We start from the raw sequence: 17,394 nt of genomic DNA on the forward strand, positions 1-17,394 counted from the left end.
TGTGATCTGAAGATGCAGCCACAGTACTGAAAGCATTAGCAGCCATTTCTGAAAGACAGGCCCATATTCAGCACTGTCCTGCTTTTTCAAATTGAAATGCCAAAGGATCTGCACTCAAGAAGTCTGATCCCAGATCAGCAGTCCTATTCTGGGGTGTTAGATATTTGAGGGCCTGTGTTAGATTGCCCCAAAGCTTGATGGACTGCATGGCCTTTATCTATCTTTTCCTCATTGTCACTGTCTTCTCCATGGCGCTATGTCAGGGCGCCGGCTGAAAGGTTTGATTTAATAGCCTTCGGCTTACATTAACTTTGAAGATAAAAGGATCCTTGTCTCCTCAGACCTTGACCCAGGATGGTTGCCGCCTCACTGCCCTTTCTCTCCCCAGCTTTCTCTTTTATTGCTGAACAATAGTTTACGTCCACGTTTGCGAATATTGGGAACTGAATAATGAATAATTAATCCAGTCACAAATTGAAGCTAAATACGAGCTCAGGGTGATCAAAACTTCAGTAGACATTTTAACTGTGTCAGTTGAGTAAAAAATTCAGAATTGAGATTTCTTACCAAAAGCAATTCTTCCGCAGAAGGTCGACTATGCGGAGCTCGAATGAGGGCCTGACGGACAAAGTCCTTAAATTCCAGAGACCCGAGAAGAGAACAATCTGGTTTAATTACAATGCTCCAGTGAAGAGTGTGTGTCTGTGTGTGTCTGTGTGTGTGTGTTCACCAGTTTCCGTCCTCCTGCAGCTTTGGTGGTACCATGCTCTCCAGTGATTTGTAGGTTACAATACTGGAAACTCACAGACATCTGGGGTTGTCATTCTCATCGGAGAGTCTCTTCTTCTGAATTTCTACTGCACAAAACGGTTCAAAGTAATCAATTTAAAGGTGGACCTATTTACCTTTTTTTTTACCCTTAATGGGTGCAACATGGTAGTATGACGGGGAATCCATTCGCATTCTGCAGCCAAAGCCATGCAGTTTGGTGGGGTTGTGACTAAGGATTGCAGAGACTGACTAAGCGGGTTCAGAAAATAGGACCAAAGAGGACCAAATGGGTTGTTGCCTTCTTCTGCCTGATTTTACTGAAGACGAAAAAAGTCGAAATTTTTTTTTTTTGTGGTTTCTAAAAAAACCTGCATTCACATGGAGCATTACCTGAAATGTCGTCCACACGGAGATGCAGAGGACGGCTCAAATGCCGTTTTAACCCCCCTCCACACCTGTAGTTGGCGCTATAACTCCCCGCTCCAGCATCTAGTTGTTTTGCGCACTGAGCCCCCGTTTGCTTGGACGGCCAGCGCATGCCACGTTTGCCACGAGTTGAGTCGCTGTTGATGTGAAATCAATGACTAAACGCAGAATCTTGTTGTCAATAAAATCATTAAATTGTTAAAAAATAACCCATTAAATTTCAGGCTCTAGGTATCAGAAATAATTGCACGCTAAAAGTTTAGATGGTTTCCTCTTCAAGAGGTTTTGGGAATGTTTCATTGTGCAAAATGTGCTGCGTTGCTCATCGTTATTCCTTCTTTCTGGCAGGAGGCGTTGTCCAGCCCTCTCAGCCAACAGACCGGCCGAAGATCGCATGGCCTGCGGATATCTGCCAGATCCTCTTTCTTCTCCCAGCCAACCACCTCCCTGTCACCCCAGGTGTGTGTGTCTCTGTGTGTGTCAGCATGGGGATGTATTTATTGCATTTCTAGTGGCGTATGGTGAGCTTTCATTGTACGCCTGATGCCATAACACAACCCGATGGCTGAGTCTCTGACCTTGTGCCACTATTTACGTGTCTCTCCATGTGCCTCTCTGGGTTGTCAGGGTGTCCTCTAGAAATGACAGACTCTGCTAACACCTGATATCAGGTGATGAGCCCTGCTACAAGGTCTCAGTCTGGGTGAGGTGTGTCTGTCACCTGTCCTCTGATGGCTGGGTCATTCTGAGCATTTTCGGATTGATCTGTGCCACTCTTCTCTGCAGCTTTTATTGATCTATGCTTTGTCCTGACGTGTAGGAAACCTACTGAAATTTGATCACAGAAAACACTTCAGGCAGTAGATGAGTCTAATGTAATACCAGTGTAAATACTAACCTAATGTAAATACATACATTCAGGTTCTAGTTTTACTTGTTTCTTTATATGTTTGCTTTTGGTATATATCCATATTTGTAGCCTAATATTCATATTTGTAGAAAATCCATAAGTGTTGCCTGTTCCATAGTACCATTCCACCAAGTCCATTATTAGGGAGCAAAAATGTAAATAGCAAACTGTGAATATTATCACGCAATAATCAGATAATGAACTGGAACTATTAGCATGTCTGTGTATGTTCTATGCATTGGTTCTCAAACCTTTACCACAAACTTTCGTCCACCCCACCCACTCTCCTATTAACCAGAAGACCACAAAGTCCCACATTCAAGCCCCACTGTGTCCCTAAGCAAGACACTTAACCCTGAGAGTACATTTTCACCTCCAAAAATATTTGGCCTATTTAACTGGTTTACGCTGAATTCCAAATTATTTCTAATATCGATCATATTTATTATAGTCTTTAAAAGGTTTTGATTTTTTATCACACAGAGATTAACTCAAACCTGCATTACCAGTCTAAATGGATATTTAAATTAAAATAAAAATTAAAATGTTTGAAAAATGTGCCCAGTACTGCAGTCTGTTCATGCGGAATGAAAATTTTATGACAAGAACAGGATATTTGTTCAATGAGTGCAATATTGCTGCACTTGACAAGTGCATTAGCTTCTTCTCTGACTCTCTCTCTTGCTCGCTCTCTCTCTCTTTCTGTGTGTGTAAAAGGCCAATTAAAATCAAACAGAAAGTGACCCATATCGTCTGTGGTGTATGTGGCGTCTATTGCAGCTATTCCTCCTCATCCCTTTTGGATTTACTCCATCTACCTCTCCCTGAATGTCTCAATGTTGGGAATGCTGAGTATTTGGCCGGATGCAAGGATTCAGCGGGGATGTTAATGACCTGTGAGCAGAAGGAAGGTTCTGTGGGGGGGCACGTCAGGCCTGCAGGGTTATGGAGGTGGGGTATAAAGCAGATCATATTTCAGAAACCAAGGCTGTGGGATGTAAAAAGGAAGAAAGAATCCACTAATTTTCTCTTTCACTTCCTCTGAATTAAAAAAAAATTGTCAATTAGAATAAATGTGAAATGCATTTCAATGAGTAGCTAAGAGTCAAATCTACTTAAAATAAGGTGTAGATAAAGTTCTTTTTTGTTTAAGCACATTAAAACATGCACTCATGAGTCAGTGCGGACACGGATTGCTTCTTGGCTCCATCCCATCTCCACCCTCCCTTCCCTCCACAGGCCGTTCCCACTGCATTGCTGTTGCATTGCTGCACTGAGGGCTGGCAGCAGGAGCCCCAGCCACTGAAAAGCATTGATCGGCGTGAGCTGCAGAGCTTTCCCAAGCCTCATAGCTTTCACATCACTCCAGCTGAACAGCTGGACTTTTCCGGAGGCCGAGCAGTGCTCACAGCACCACCAGTGCCTCTGCTGGGAAACGTTTCACTCTACCACCTACCCAAACATTGCTCCGGAACACTTACTTCATGGGAACTTCCCCTCGTGGCAGAGCCCTCTTTCAGCAGGAAAATGCTCCTAGTCACACAAAAATGATTCAAGAAGGGCTTGAGGAACATGACCGAATGCAAGGTGTTGACTCCTGGGATCACCATATAGAATCTGGTGCCAGATAAAACTGGACACCTTCAGGACTCTGAGCTTTGTCCGGTAAACAGAACGTTCAACTGCCCATATATAGCATGGCTTTTAATCATTTTCATTGGCCGCCCCTCAAGAATCCCCTCAGATTCTTTTGCCTTTTTCAGAACTGTAGAGAAGAACATTGTTTACATGGCCTGGTGCTTGCTCTGAAGTGCCTTCTTATTGGAACACAAGCTCCACAAAATCCTTAATCCTTAAATCATTAAACACGTTGCTGTAGTCAGCAGCTAACAAAACATGCAGTGGATTGTATGGAAAATGTGGACAATATGTGGACAACACATGCCATTCTGACAATATTATTCAGGAAACGAAATTTACCTATATGACTATATAAAATAGAATTTTGCAAGAAAGATTGGGAAATAAAATAACACTCAGGACACTGACTCCGACACGCACTTGTGTCCTCGGGCATCTTCAGTAGGAACAGTAGAAGATGCAGCCGTATCTGCAGCTCCGGCGGGGTGTCTGTTTTCCACTGACTGATGCAGGTCGGCTGCCGGGAACTCCGGTCTGGGTTTGCCGGTGATGCTGCTGGGAGCACCTTGTTCTTTGTGTCGCTGCAGCTCTGTGTGATGAGTTACTGAAGGCATCTGTGAGAGCGTGGAGCATGACGTATAATGGAATTGTACAACCTTCAGGTGAAAAATCTAATTGAAGGAACACCAGTTCAAGTTTACAGAATTCACACCAGTCACTTGCAATTACATGCCGCAGTTACATAGGCGCTAATATTACTATTAATAATAACTTAGTTTGAATAAAATTGCCACATAATAAATCTGAACCGGAAACTGTTATTAAAGTATTAGCATCTTGTAACCGCCTGAATACAGCTTCTTAATCGTTTAGGCGATGTGTATGACAATGCAGTAAAGAATACAGGTCCTTGCAAGACGTCCAGAAATCTGAGATGGTTCTTCATGGTTTCCACAAGTTGGAAATTTTGCACTGTGTCTGCAGAAAGTGGAGAGTAGAAAACAAGAGCTGCAGACAGGAGCTAAAAAAACTATACTAGTATAAAAAGAACACTATACAAACAGTCTGAAATGATAAATGTATTTATGTGAATGTGTAAAAAAATCTAGATGCATTAAGGGTGCATTGATGCAGGTATCCCACAATACGGTCTGTACGTTGTCGTTTTTTGGTGGTTCTATGCTGTTATTTTCAGTTGTTAGTCGTTGTTTTGCTGCAGTTTGTGTTATGTGGTGGGCGGAGCGGTCAGCCTGCACGTACTTTAGTTGAGTTATACGCCGCACTGGGACTGGGCGACCTGTATCGAGCTCCGTAACAGTAACAGTGAGGAAAGTGTGACCTCTGTATTCAACAGGGAATAGTAAAGTTGAAATATTAAATGCCGAGTAAGATGGAAATTCCAACTGCTGCGTGAGTGTCACCGTTTGCCAATCACTGGACATTTCTTGACCAATTTCAAAATGAATTTGCAAAACCAATGGTCCATCAGGGCATATTGGACTGGACTGTGAAGGGTGGACCAACGGTTCGGTATTTTACCGTTGCAACTTGGGATGTTAAAAATATCAGTAGAGCAATATATCAAAATATTTTACATGAGGATATTGTTACATACAGGGACATCAAATATCGACATGTTTGTATACAAAAATATGGTGCTGGCTCAGTCCTCTACAAGCACACACCAGCCTAATAAAAACTGACTGGTCACTTAAACATCTTCGTTCCAATCTAATACATTTTATCAATTCTAGGATTATCAATTCCTCTATCGATGCATCAGGAGGCATACCATACATTTTTACCATACGCCTGTTACACGCCGTTCACCTTGTAACAGTTTTATATACTGTTAGTATGTCACTATGCTGTGGGCGGAGTTAGTGGTCTGCTCCGGTCCTGATGCAGGGAGTGTGATGGAAACCCCGGCAGCGGCCTGATCCACGCCCGGCAGCGGATGTTATCCAACAGGGATGACAGCTTAGCCACCATCCTGCCAGTCTCTGCGTCAGTCACTTCAGCCTCTTTCTGTCCACAGCAGAGAAGATGCTGCACTAGCAGACCACACCATAAAAGATGGCCGAGGCCACCACGGAGTCATAAAAGGTCCACTCCAAAAGACCTGAGCCTCCACAACAGAAACAGCATTCTCTTCCCTTTTTTTGTAAGAACATTTGAGTTATGGGAAAAGAAAGTGAAGTGATTGTCATTGTGAGACACTGCAGCACAGCACACGGTGACACAACGAAATGTGTCCTCTGCTTTTAATCACCCTTGGGGAGCAGTGGGCAGCCATGACAGGCGCCCTGGGAGCAGTGTGTGGTGGCACCTCAGTGGTACCCTTGGCAGTGTGGGATTCAAACCAGCAACCTTCCGATTACGGGTCCGCTTCTTTACCCGCTTGACCATCCACTGCCCCACAGTCCAGTTTATTGTTCAGCTGAAAAGGTACCTCAATATCCATACCCTGGATGCCCGTTCTCTGTACTCCTTGTTGTCCCAGGCAATGAAGAGGCTGACTAGTGCAGAGTCATCTTTTGCAGTTTTGCAAGAAGCAGTTGGTGAAGTTGTAGGACAACTATGAAGTGTAGATGGTGAAGAGGGGCTCCCATACTGCAGGCCACCCCTTTCCAATGCTACAATTTTTCCAGATGTGTGCATACAAACATTCAGCACTGATCCTGGAGATAGAAAGGTTTAGTCATTGTTAGGGTGTATGATTAACTATCTAAAATCTTGTCTCTTGTACTGATTTAGGACCTTGTTATCACATACTATGGTTGGCTGGTGAGGTAGTTCAGGATCCATGTGGTGAGATGATGGTCCACTCCTGTGTCCTCCAGCTTGTCCCTAACGATTTCAGGTTTGATGAATTGAAGGCACCTGAGGCACCTATCGATTGTGATCAAATTCAGCTTGATCTCAGTGATGGTTTTATATGTTAAACTGTTTATTATCTCTGGTATTTTCGGTTTCAGTCTGGCAATATCAGACAAACTGTGATTTAAAAATATGAGAAAGTATGTTGTGATCATTTTTTTGCAATATCACCCAGCTCTACCTCTGACATGTGAACAAGACCAAGTGCCTCATCTGTGCATGAAAACGTAGTAACAGGACTTCAGAAAAATGGCCACAGGTGCTCTGGACGGTCAATGTTTGAAATATTTTGCTGTAGAAGACAGCAAAGACAGTTTGTGTTCTGAAGACCTGGGGACCTGGGGTACAATAATGAGTGTCTGCAGTCAACAGCAAAGCATGGTCGAGCTGCCTTGAAAGATAGGTGCTGAATTTCATCAAATGCAGTTGGAGTTTTGGTCATGGTGTCCTCATTGCTGCGAAGTACAGGCAGACACCTTTTTAGCGAATAGGTAAAAATAAACTTTTAAGAATTTTAATAGAGGAACTAATTAATTTTTTTTAAGAAAATGGTTGATTGGGGGATGTAGTAGCCTAGTGAGTGACACACTAGCCTATGAAACAGACGACACAGTCACGATGGTTAAATTTTTACTATTTGTGTCAGCCTCATTTGAGCAAAGAACAAAACTCCCTGTCATGTGCATGTGGTGGATGTGTTTCAGGCGTCCAGGTATAGACAGGACTGATAGAGAGGTATTGACCACTTGGATGGCCCATTAGCATTAGTTTTTGCTGATTGACAGTAAAATGGTCACCGGTGACAGTAATGGACATATATACAACCTGCAGACTGTGATGAGCTAGTAACTCTGTGGAATAATAACGCATGCGAGCACCAATCCGTGGATTGCCATTATAATGAACTGTTTTGTACTATGTTTGATGGGACCGTTGTACCACTGCATGCTCCTAAACTGTCTTTATGGCCCGTTACAACTGCGATATGTGCGACTGGCCCAAGCAGGGCTCTCCACCACATTGTTCGTAATAGAAAAAGAAGACGGAGAGAGAGGGACAGCCAGGGAAATGGGGCATAGAAATTGGAATTGGGTTGATAGAGACCAGAATGAAGCCAGTAATAACTATTGTGATGCTGAGTTCTAGTGGATCAAGGGGACATGAAAGAAAAATGAGACTCTCTAGCAAAAGTGTTTAATGGGGGAAAAAGCCGTATGATGGCAGTTTTAGAGAAAGAAACAGAGCAATAGAGAAAAGAGCAGTTAGGGAAAAAAGAGAAAGGTAGCGAATGGCTCTATCAAAATGCAAGATTTATTATTGTCATTGTCTGCTGTCTCCTAGAGAACGCTTTCCTCACCATAAACAGTAAAAAAGCCTTCAAAGGAATAAAAACTTTTACTGAACTCCAATAGACTGTCACACCAGGGACCTTGTGCTTCTAAGTCGAAGAAAAAAACAAAAAAAAAACAAAAAACGGGATAACTACCTGATCAATACGTATTATTTATTTGTGCATTTGTGAGTACTGCTATATGTGAAGTCTTGTTATTCTGACTGTTTTGTTGCCAGAGAGAATGGAGTAAAAGAAAGCAAATTTGAGTTAACAACAATGTCAAGTCAAAACCACATTATTCAGCCATGATTCATGGAACAAGTCTTTTATGGAACAAGTCTTTGGTATTTACAACAGAATTCTACCATGCCGTTTGTCATGTTGTATTAGGCTTATATTAGGCACTATAAACTAAAGACATAGTGAACGTCACTATGAACCCATGGTATAAGTGCATATCTGGCTTAGCTATCGTAATAGTTGTAAGTTGAATTTCAGTAGTTCATGTCGTGTTGGAATACCGGCCTACATTTGGAATACCAGAACTTCAGTAGTTGCAACATGAATAAGGCCCTATGATCTCCGTAACGCAGGCGGTTTCTGGTTGAGGGGGGACTTTCGCACACACACAATATGTAAAGGCGCGGTCAGAGAATCCAGACCGCTTGCCCGATCAGTTCCGTACAAACTCTGCGCCGTTCAGCCAACTTTTGGTCATGCAAACAAATCAGCTGATTCAAAACGTGATTTGTTACCACGGTTCCAGTTCAATGGAAAAAATAGACAGATTTCATTGGGCCCAACGTGAAGGACACACAATTCAGTTTGTCAGCACATGACTTCGCCATGTTGAAGTGAAGGTAGTTCGGGCATCTCACCTGACCTCACATTTAATATCGTATCTCATGGTGCAAGATCTAGTCACAATTTTAGTAACTAGCTATGGCTACTAGCTATGCTAAAATTAAAAAGATATTCAGTGTTCCTATGGTCATAAAAAGTTGGCCTTAAAGGTTTTTGAATATGAAATAAACATATAAAGTTTAGCTTATTTGACTTGTTGTGTATGGTCGTGAATATATATATATTTTAACTTTGTTAATTTTAACCATCACCCTTGGTGAGCAGTGGGCAGCCATGACAGGAGCCCGGAGAGCAGCATGTGGGGACGGTGCTTTACTCAGTGGCACCTCAGTGGCACGGGAACTGGCAACCTTCTGATTGCAGGGTCGCTTCCTTAGCCGTTAGGCCACCACTGCCCCAAATCTTACAAACCTTCCCTCACCGGCAATCGAACCTGGGCCGCAGTGGTGAGGGCACAGAGTCCTAACTACTGGACCCCCGGGGACCTAATTTGCCTTAGAATAATTGGAAAGTCATGGAAAAGTCATGGAATTTCTTTTCTAAAAATATGTAAGAACCCTGTATATTTGTCTATTGGAGCTTTGGTCACCTCACCCACTTCAGGCATGTGACAGTGATGAATTCTTGCTTCAGGTATTTTATGGCAGCCACTTGCAGTATTTAAAATATTGCTATGATTTCCATAGCTAGTGTAAAAGTCGGTGATGTCTGATGGGACAGCTGCAAATATTTGCAGCTCATTTAGTTTTACTTGGAAAAGTAGTATATTTTACTTTTACACAGGATGTCAATATGGCCGTATGAATATTTTTAAACATTTAAACATGTGGAGAATGTGCATCGTTCATATGGTGGTGGTCCTGGACGAGTAGGTTCCTCATTAGCCATTCTTATTCGAGCTTTAAACAAATGAATGGGCTTTTCTCGTTTCTTTTGTGTTTTTATTTTCTCCCCTCCTTTCCCCACTAATCTTTATATTGATCTTCCCTCAAGTGTCCACTTTAAGAGTACAGTGTGATTAACAGCGGCAGCAGGAGCAGGCTGCTGTGTGCGAGAGATAAGATAAATTGTTCTAAATAAATAATACCCTGAATCTGGGCGATCCGTGAGTCAGCTCTTTCAGCCACCGAGCTGCCCCGGTGGCACCATTGCCGTCTAATTGAATGCAGCCTGGAGTATTTTTAATTTCTTGCATTGCAACACAGTCATACACACAGCAGGACATCCGAGTTGGTAGCAGAGTTATTAAAATCCCCCAGCACACCCTCGTGTCCGGAACGGAGTTTTTTGCCGCAGGCCTGAATATTCCTGTCTCGTTGGTCCACGGGGAATAGATTTAGCCGTCACCATCTGCAGACTGCTGAGCAGGCAGAAACGCCGCTGAGAGGAGCTCAGGTTAAGAGTGGTCAATGTGCGAGCACACACGCGTACACACACCTAAAGATGACCGCTTATACAACAACTGGGGCTTTTACAAGACCCTCAGAGCCACAAGGGCATAGATGCTTCGTCACCATGGCTACAGAGTAAATGAATGCTGCTTGTTATTGATGCATTTTTATTTATATATATAAAATGTTATAGTTTTTTCAGTTTAATTATAAAAAAATTGCTATTATTATTTACATAATATACTGGTTATAATATATAATTGGTGCATTAATTATGACAAAGTCTTTCACAAAATAAGTGTGAAACATTGCCTTTCCTTTCTGTATTATGACCGTCACTGGAATTCAGGGATTTAAAAGTGCTTCATGGAGCACTTTTAGGATGAGTATAAAATGGGGCAAAAAAAAGACGTTTTGACAGTGCTTGGAATCAGATTCTCAGATATGAACCCTGCTGCACCTCTGGTGGTCTCAGCCTACAGTATTCTTCTGGATTGAGAGTCGGGAACAGAACATAAAAAATACATTTCTATTGGAATGATCAGAAAACATTTTAAATTGTATGTCTAGATTTAATTACATAATGTATCATTAATTTATTCATTTGTTTCTCCCATTTTCAGTGCCTAGGGGTGTTTGGTTAATTTGTATGTCGTGTTTTAATTGACCCGTCTCTGCCTGCCTGACTTGAGTTGTAATGAGCGTTGTGGTTCCGGTTTTCAAGCGTCCGCTAATTGGCTACACACAAGCTCGTTTTCCAGGCATCGGTTGCGGACACTCACGCCAATGAGACGCATACAGACAGCGCATCTGTCTCTCGCTGGACAGAGGCACTCTGATCTGAGTAGACCAGAGACGGCGAGTCAAGATCTGGCAGCGAGGCAGTGTCCCAGACATGGGGCGCTGATGAGTGAGTAATCATTCACATGGAGATGCCCAATTGGCTAAATTAATGTGTGGATTAATCAGCCACTGGCTGTCGAAAACTTCTGTCCCTCTATGAATCCACTTTCTGCCCATTCCAGTAGATGGACACACATTTCTGGGTTTTCAAACTATAGTTACTGGATCAGGATCAGAATCAGAATTGAGTTTATTGGCCAAGTGAGTGAACACATACAGTACAGGCCAAAGGTTTGGACACACCTTCTCATTCAATGTGTTTTCTTTATTTTCATGACCATTTACGTTGGTAGATTCTCACTGAAGGCATCAAAACTATGAATGAACACATGTGGAGTTGTGTACTTAACAAAAAGTTCTCGATCATATTTCAATATCACAGGATGACTGACATATTCTCACATAATAATCATCTCTCTCCAAATAGGCTAAATAATTTTATTGAATTGTCTGTGCCATTTATCAAATCTTTTCTTCCACAAGTCTAATAAATTAATAACAACACCACGAATAATAAAACCACTAATAATAATAAAATATTACAACACCCCCATTCCTGCGGCTCTTTGACCTCCTGATAATGGACAGGACTGGGTGGGCGGGGCAGGGTGGTGGTGGTGCGGAATGTCACTCTTACCTGTTTTCAAAAGCATCTAATTAGCTTTCAACAAGATCAGGTTCAAATTGGTTGTATTTCTTTCAAAGTATTTGCAATTTGTTTATTTAAATAAAAGAATGTCTAAGATGAACCTATTCCATTTCTTTCGAGTATATCTACACTAGCAGTGGAATTTATTGCGAGGCAAGGCAAGGGGGCGGCACCTAAAAACTTGCCTAGGGCTCCAAAATTTGCTAGGGCCGGCAAAGTTACAAAAAAATTGAAATATAAAACTTGCACACATGCCGCTCAAAAATGTAATTGTCCACTTAGTAATACTGGCTGACAATCAATTTCACATGTTGTTGTACAAATAGAACAGCCAACAGGTGGAAACTATAGACAGGACATCCTCAATAAATGAGTGGTTCTGCAGGTGGTGACCACAAACCACTTCTCAGTTGGATTCATGGTCCCCAGACCATGAATCCAATTGAGCACGTCTGGGACATCATGTCTCGCTCCATCCACCAACGCCACGCTGCACCACAGACTGTCCAGGAGTTGGCGGATGCTGTAGTCCAGGTCTGGGATGAGATCCCTCAGGAGACCATCTGCCACCTCATCAGGAGCATGTCCAGGCGTTGTAGGGAGGTCATACAGGCACGTGGAGGCCACACCCACTACTGAGCCTAATTTTGACTTGCTTTAAGGAAATTACATCAAAGTTGGATCAGCCTGTAGTGTGTTTCTCCACTTTAATTTTGGGTGTGACCCCAAATCCAGACCTCCATGGGTTTATAAATTTGACTTCCATCAATAATTTCTCATTCAATTATTTAATACATTCAGTCAGATCTCTGATGTCTTGTTGTGTTCCTTTTATATTTCAGTGAATTGATATTCTGCTATTTGGTCTTAAAACATTGTTTGTTTAACCCCTTCTGTTAAGATTAACATTTTTAGAGAGTCTGGATTGGCTTCATATATGGTTCTCTGTGCAGTTTCTGTTTCAGTTGTGATTGACACCTCAAACCTCCTGTTTTGAAGGGTTTGTGTGCCCTTTTCCTGTTTGAGGCAGTGAAGAATGCTGAGCTTGACTGCATAGAATAATCAACTTCAGCATGGAGTCAGGGAGAAGGGAGGAAAGAGATGATGAACTCTTCTTCCTCCTCCCAGCCTGCTTGCCAAACAGACCCTAAATGGAGGGGCTTGGGGAATATGAACTTGTGGTGACTGGAGCATCATTACCAGAGATAAACAAGCACAGTTGGGCCTTGAGAGAGGCTGCATGAGAGAAGGCGGCTAAGAGAAGTTCTTATTTTTTTAATAAACATTGCATGGCGATATTGGTTATTACATGTTGTTACTGCATGAAGACCACATAGGGCAATGTTTTCAATCTGGTGCATAGCACAGGACTATGCACCAAGCTTGCTGGTAGGTGTAGTCAAAAATTGATAAACTTACTAATTTTTACTAATTTAAACCCAGACATGTCAAGATGTTGTGACCGCTTTGACACTAGCAAAAAGCCTACATTCAGCACATAGCGCTGCTTTTAGCCCCATTTCAAATATTGCCTGTAGCTACTGAGTATTAAAGATGAACAGTGAATTTGGTGCTGATTCTTGGGTTGTAGAAGATGTAGATTTCGCCTCCAATTTTTGACCTGAGGGATGTGAATACCTCCTTTCTTCATGGAGTGAAGATCCACCCAATGGGAGGCTATGATTGAGACAATGCCTTGTATATGTGTGTGTTTGTGGTAAGTCCTGGGGTTGAGCTTTGCATGATGTGTGGTGCACAGATGATAGTTGGCAGTGTTGGACCCGGCCATCTGTCTCCCAACGCTCTGAGGCCGCACCACACTGTGCAGGCCGCCACACATTCACATGCACTCACGGAGACACCCACACCCACACACACCCACACACACATACTCACTGCAAGGACATGCGGTCACGCTGGTGTGAGAAAAGGCTGCATATCTGCTCGTTGGCCCACTTTCTACTGGCGAGAGCGAGGTAGTGCTTCCATTACACCCATTTACATATTACTGTTGATGTCAAAGGGAAGAAGCACTCCCAGGTGTGTGTGTGTGTGTGTGCGTGTGTGTGTGTGTGTATGTGTGTGTATGTGGACAACAGTATAAAGACGGTTTCTTTGTGTAAAATGCAATGAACCCGCTTCAAACCCGCTTCTTTTGAAGCTGCCACAAACTCCGACATGCTGTCATTGTATTGATGCTCATAATGGAGATGATAACACTGTGTCTGTGCAAGCAAGAGAGAGAGACATGACATCACAGTCACTAGGGTGCTGGGTGCTCCTTCTCCACTGTTTGACCCCCACTGTGGGTACAGGTGGCCTGAACTTGGCTACATGCTGAAGGAAACCACCGCACATTTAACACACAACACGCACACATCTTGATTCTTCGATTTAATTTATTTGTAGCATGTCGTCTGTCCAGGTCTCAGCTGCTGACGAATAGCGGAGCTGACTGCACCACACATGCGATTAACAGCAGCAGCAGCGCAGATGTCAGTTGTACAGTACATTTAACCACAGAGCTCCTCTGGGCTGTGTGTGTGTGTGTGTGTGTGTGTGTGTGTGTGTGTGTGTGTGTGTGTGTGTGTGTGTGAGAATGTGTTAAACTTGCTATGAGACCTCTGGGATACTCCCTCCCTGCTCCTACCACCAGCCTGGCACAGAAGTGATGTCGCATTTGATGGTTACGTCTGTGTGAAACTGGGATGGTGGTGTTGTAGGTGGTGCTGATTATTACTCTGAGGTGTTTCAACTGATGCTTCAGTATTCATTACATTAATTTTTCAATAAAAAAAAAAAAAAAATAGCTCACAAGAATTAATGTTTAACATTTCAAAAATTTCTTTAACAGTTTTTTTCCCAATTTGCTTTTTTGTTTAGTGCACAGTGTAGCACGGCCATGTACATCTAGCATACAGTGGCTAATAAGGCTGTACAAAAGTCTCTCATTTGCACATAGCACATTATAAAATTTTCTTGTGTTGTTCAACAAAAAGCAAAAAAAATCCTTGTTTTGCCTGAACTTTGCAATTACTCTTAATTTGGGCAGGAACACATCCAACCTGACAACACAGTCCGATTTGGTATGTAATGTACGGCAAGCAAGCATTAATTGGTGTGGTTGAACGCGTTTGGTGTGAACGTGACTGGACCTCATCATCACCATTCACCAACCACAATGTTTGGTGCAGACAGGAAGTTTTCCAGAAAAACATTTATTAACCCACTGGTTCTACAGCTTCTCGTGTGATGAAACAAAAAAAAAAAAAAAACATTTGTGCTCATTTTTACATCCAGTCACTGAGCAACTGCAATGCTTTGCATTTTGGACGGTCGATAAAGATAATGTTTTATGGGAGTGGTGGCAAATTCTCTGAGTCTAAAAACCAATGAGAAACGGGAGGTAACCTGTCTCCTTATTACGAACGGCGAAGCAGAACAGCCAAAGCACCCTTTACACCTATCGCCATTTCTAGCCACTGCAGGACCATAGACAGGCTAGGGGACTCGTATTCATGTTAAATAATCTCACAAAGTGACATCTTCATAATAGGGGACCTTTCACTCTTTTAAAAGCTTTTTTGCAACGTTTCAGAAATCTCTCTCTTTCTGTCTTTGTTGGTCGGTATTAGCCGTTCGATGGATGTGCTTGTTGAGGGGATTAATGAATCTCCTGTCTCTTCTCTCTGAGTGACGCAGCCAGACTGGCATCCAAGCGCCTGGCCGACCTCCCCTCCTCATCTCCTTACGGCCATTACTGTCACTTTCCCACCTGATGGCACCACCCACCTGCGTGTGTGTGAGAGTTGTGTGTCACGTTTGTGTGTGGAGGAAATGATATGACTGAGAGCGAGTGTGTAATGAGCTGCCCCTCTGTCTAATTTATGAGGCTGCATCTGTAAAGTGCCCTGGACCCGGGGCATTAAGGCCTTGGCCAGGATTAATGAACTTGTGTGTGTGTGTGTGTGTGTGTGTGTGTGTGTGGTGGGGATACACCTGCATAATGGTCCATTAGACGTATATATGGGTGCAGTGCTGAGTCAGGGTGACTGTGGCACAGACAAGAATTCTGAAAAATACATTCTGTTGAATGGAGGTATGAATCCAGAAACTGAGATTTCAGAATTCGCAGTTCCTCTAGATTAGGGTTAGAGTTAGGTTTTTAAAAAATATATATATATCTATAAACCTTTCATCCATATGAACCTGGGGCTTTCTTGTTGGAAGACTGGGTCAAACCTGCTTCCAAACAGAATGCTCCTTGACTCTTTCAAAGCTGTCATTGCAGGAAATGTGGGGAGTGATTACAAATGAACACTGCACATTTGTGTAGTCTGTGTTGAGTGAATTTTTTTTGTTGTTGTTCCTTCAGTACATGCAAGGCATGAGCAGGCACGCGTCCACACGCTGCTGAGCGCGATTCAGCAGACTGCAGAGGAAGCTGGAGAGCGGGTAACCCCCCTCTTACTAGGGCAGGGATTCCTCTACCGCAGTAATCAGCTGCTCCTCCACTACTCCTTCACTCTCTCCATTCTGGATCTCTGCAGGCCCAGCCCCTCTGACTTCACACAAGCAGGATGTCTCACACACACACACACACACACACACACACACACGCACACACGTGCACACTGACGTGTGTATCCTCAACCTGAACCCTCATTTTCATTCTGTGGCGATCGTACACTGCAGGCCTGGATTTGGACAAGCAGTATTTTACATATGAATATATAGTAGCGAATGCTGCTCACATTTCTAAACATTCTGACAACGTAATGCACAATGCATGCAATACTGAAACCTAAAAAGAAACCAGGAGAAATGCTACAGCTTGTCCCATATAATAAACTGAGGCATTAGAAGCATTAGCCATTCAAGTCATTTGTCTTAATTATCACCTTGACATTTTCCAGAATTTTTTCGAATAACCACAGAGCCAAGACTCGACATTTTCTTTGCATAATAATGCCATGGGCAGACTATTTCTACTAAATATAATAGAAAGAAATTAATAATATATGTCTTCAAGTTGATCTATTTGTGTCCAGATTTACTAAGCAGAGTGAATCTGTTTTAATAGGGAGACGGTACTGATGGGAGGGGCTTGTTCAGCAGGTACTTAAGTAACGATGAAGCCCAGTCAAACAATCAAAACGTCTTTTATTTATTTCAGCAAATTAAGAATAAGCTGCCTTGTTCTAATATCGCCATTCCTAAAATATGACATGAGTGGAGAAATTTCTTCAGTTTTTTTTCCATATCTGCCACCTCATCTGGTACCAAAGGGTGAGTTTGTGATGAGCCTGTCTGGATCGTGAACTCCGGCCTCAACACCTTTTTTTTAAAGAAGAAGAAATCCTTTATGTGTAGAAATGTGTATCAGTGATCATGTTGAATACGTTTACTACCTAAACTGTTCCCATCATGCCTCTAGTTTTACACCCCGCCTTTAGTTTACTCTCTCTCTCTCTCTCTCTCTCTCTCTCTCTCTCTCTCTCTCTCTCTCTCTCTCTCTGTCTGTCTCGCCCGCTCTCCGCAAGACATTGATTCCAAGGTCGCAGCGCTATTGACTGCGTTGCTGTTAAATATTTTAGATGGTGTTGCAGTGTTGCTGTGCAGGACC

The 17,394-nt window shown here is 42.7% G+C and overlaps 1 protein-coding gene across 1 annotated transcript in view; it reads left to right on the top strand.

The window, feature by feature from the left end:
• mcu (mitochondrial calcium uniporter) overlaps window positions 1–17,394 on the top strand; it is a 56,665-nt gene that overhangs the window by 23,991 nt on the left and 15,280 nt on the right. The window contains exon 2 of the mRNA XM_028988583.1: window positions 1,546–1,656. Within this exon, the coding sequence (XP_028844416.1) occupies window positions 1,546–1,656 (111 nt within the window). The remainder of the gene's footprint in view (window positions 1–1,545; window positions 1,657–17,394) is intronic.

The sequence above is a fragment of the Denticeps clupeoides genome, chromosome 8, assembly GCF_900700375.1.
Source record: "Denticeps clupeoides chromosome 8, fDenClu1.1, whole genome shotgun sequence".
Taxonomy (NCBI): domain Eukaryota; kingdom Metazoa; phylum Chordata; class Actinopteri; order Clupeiformes; family Denticipitidae; genus Denticeps; species Denticeps clupeoides.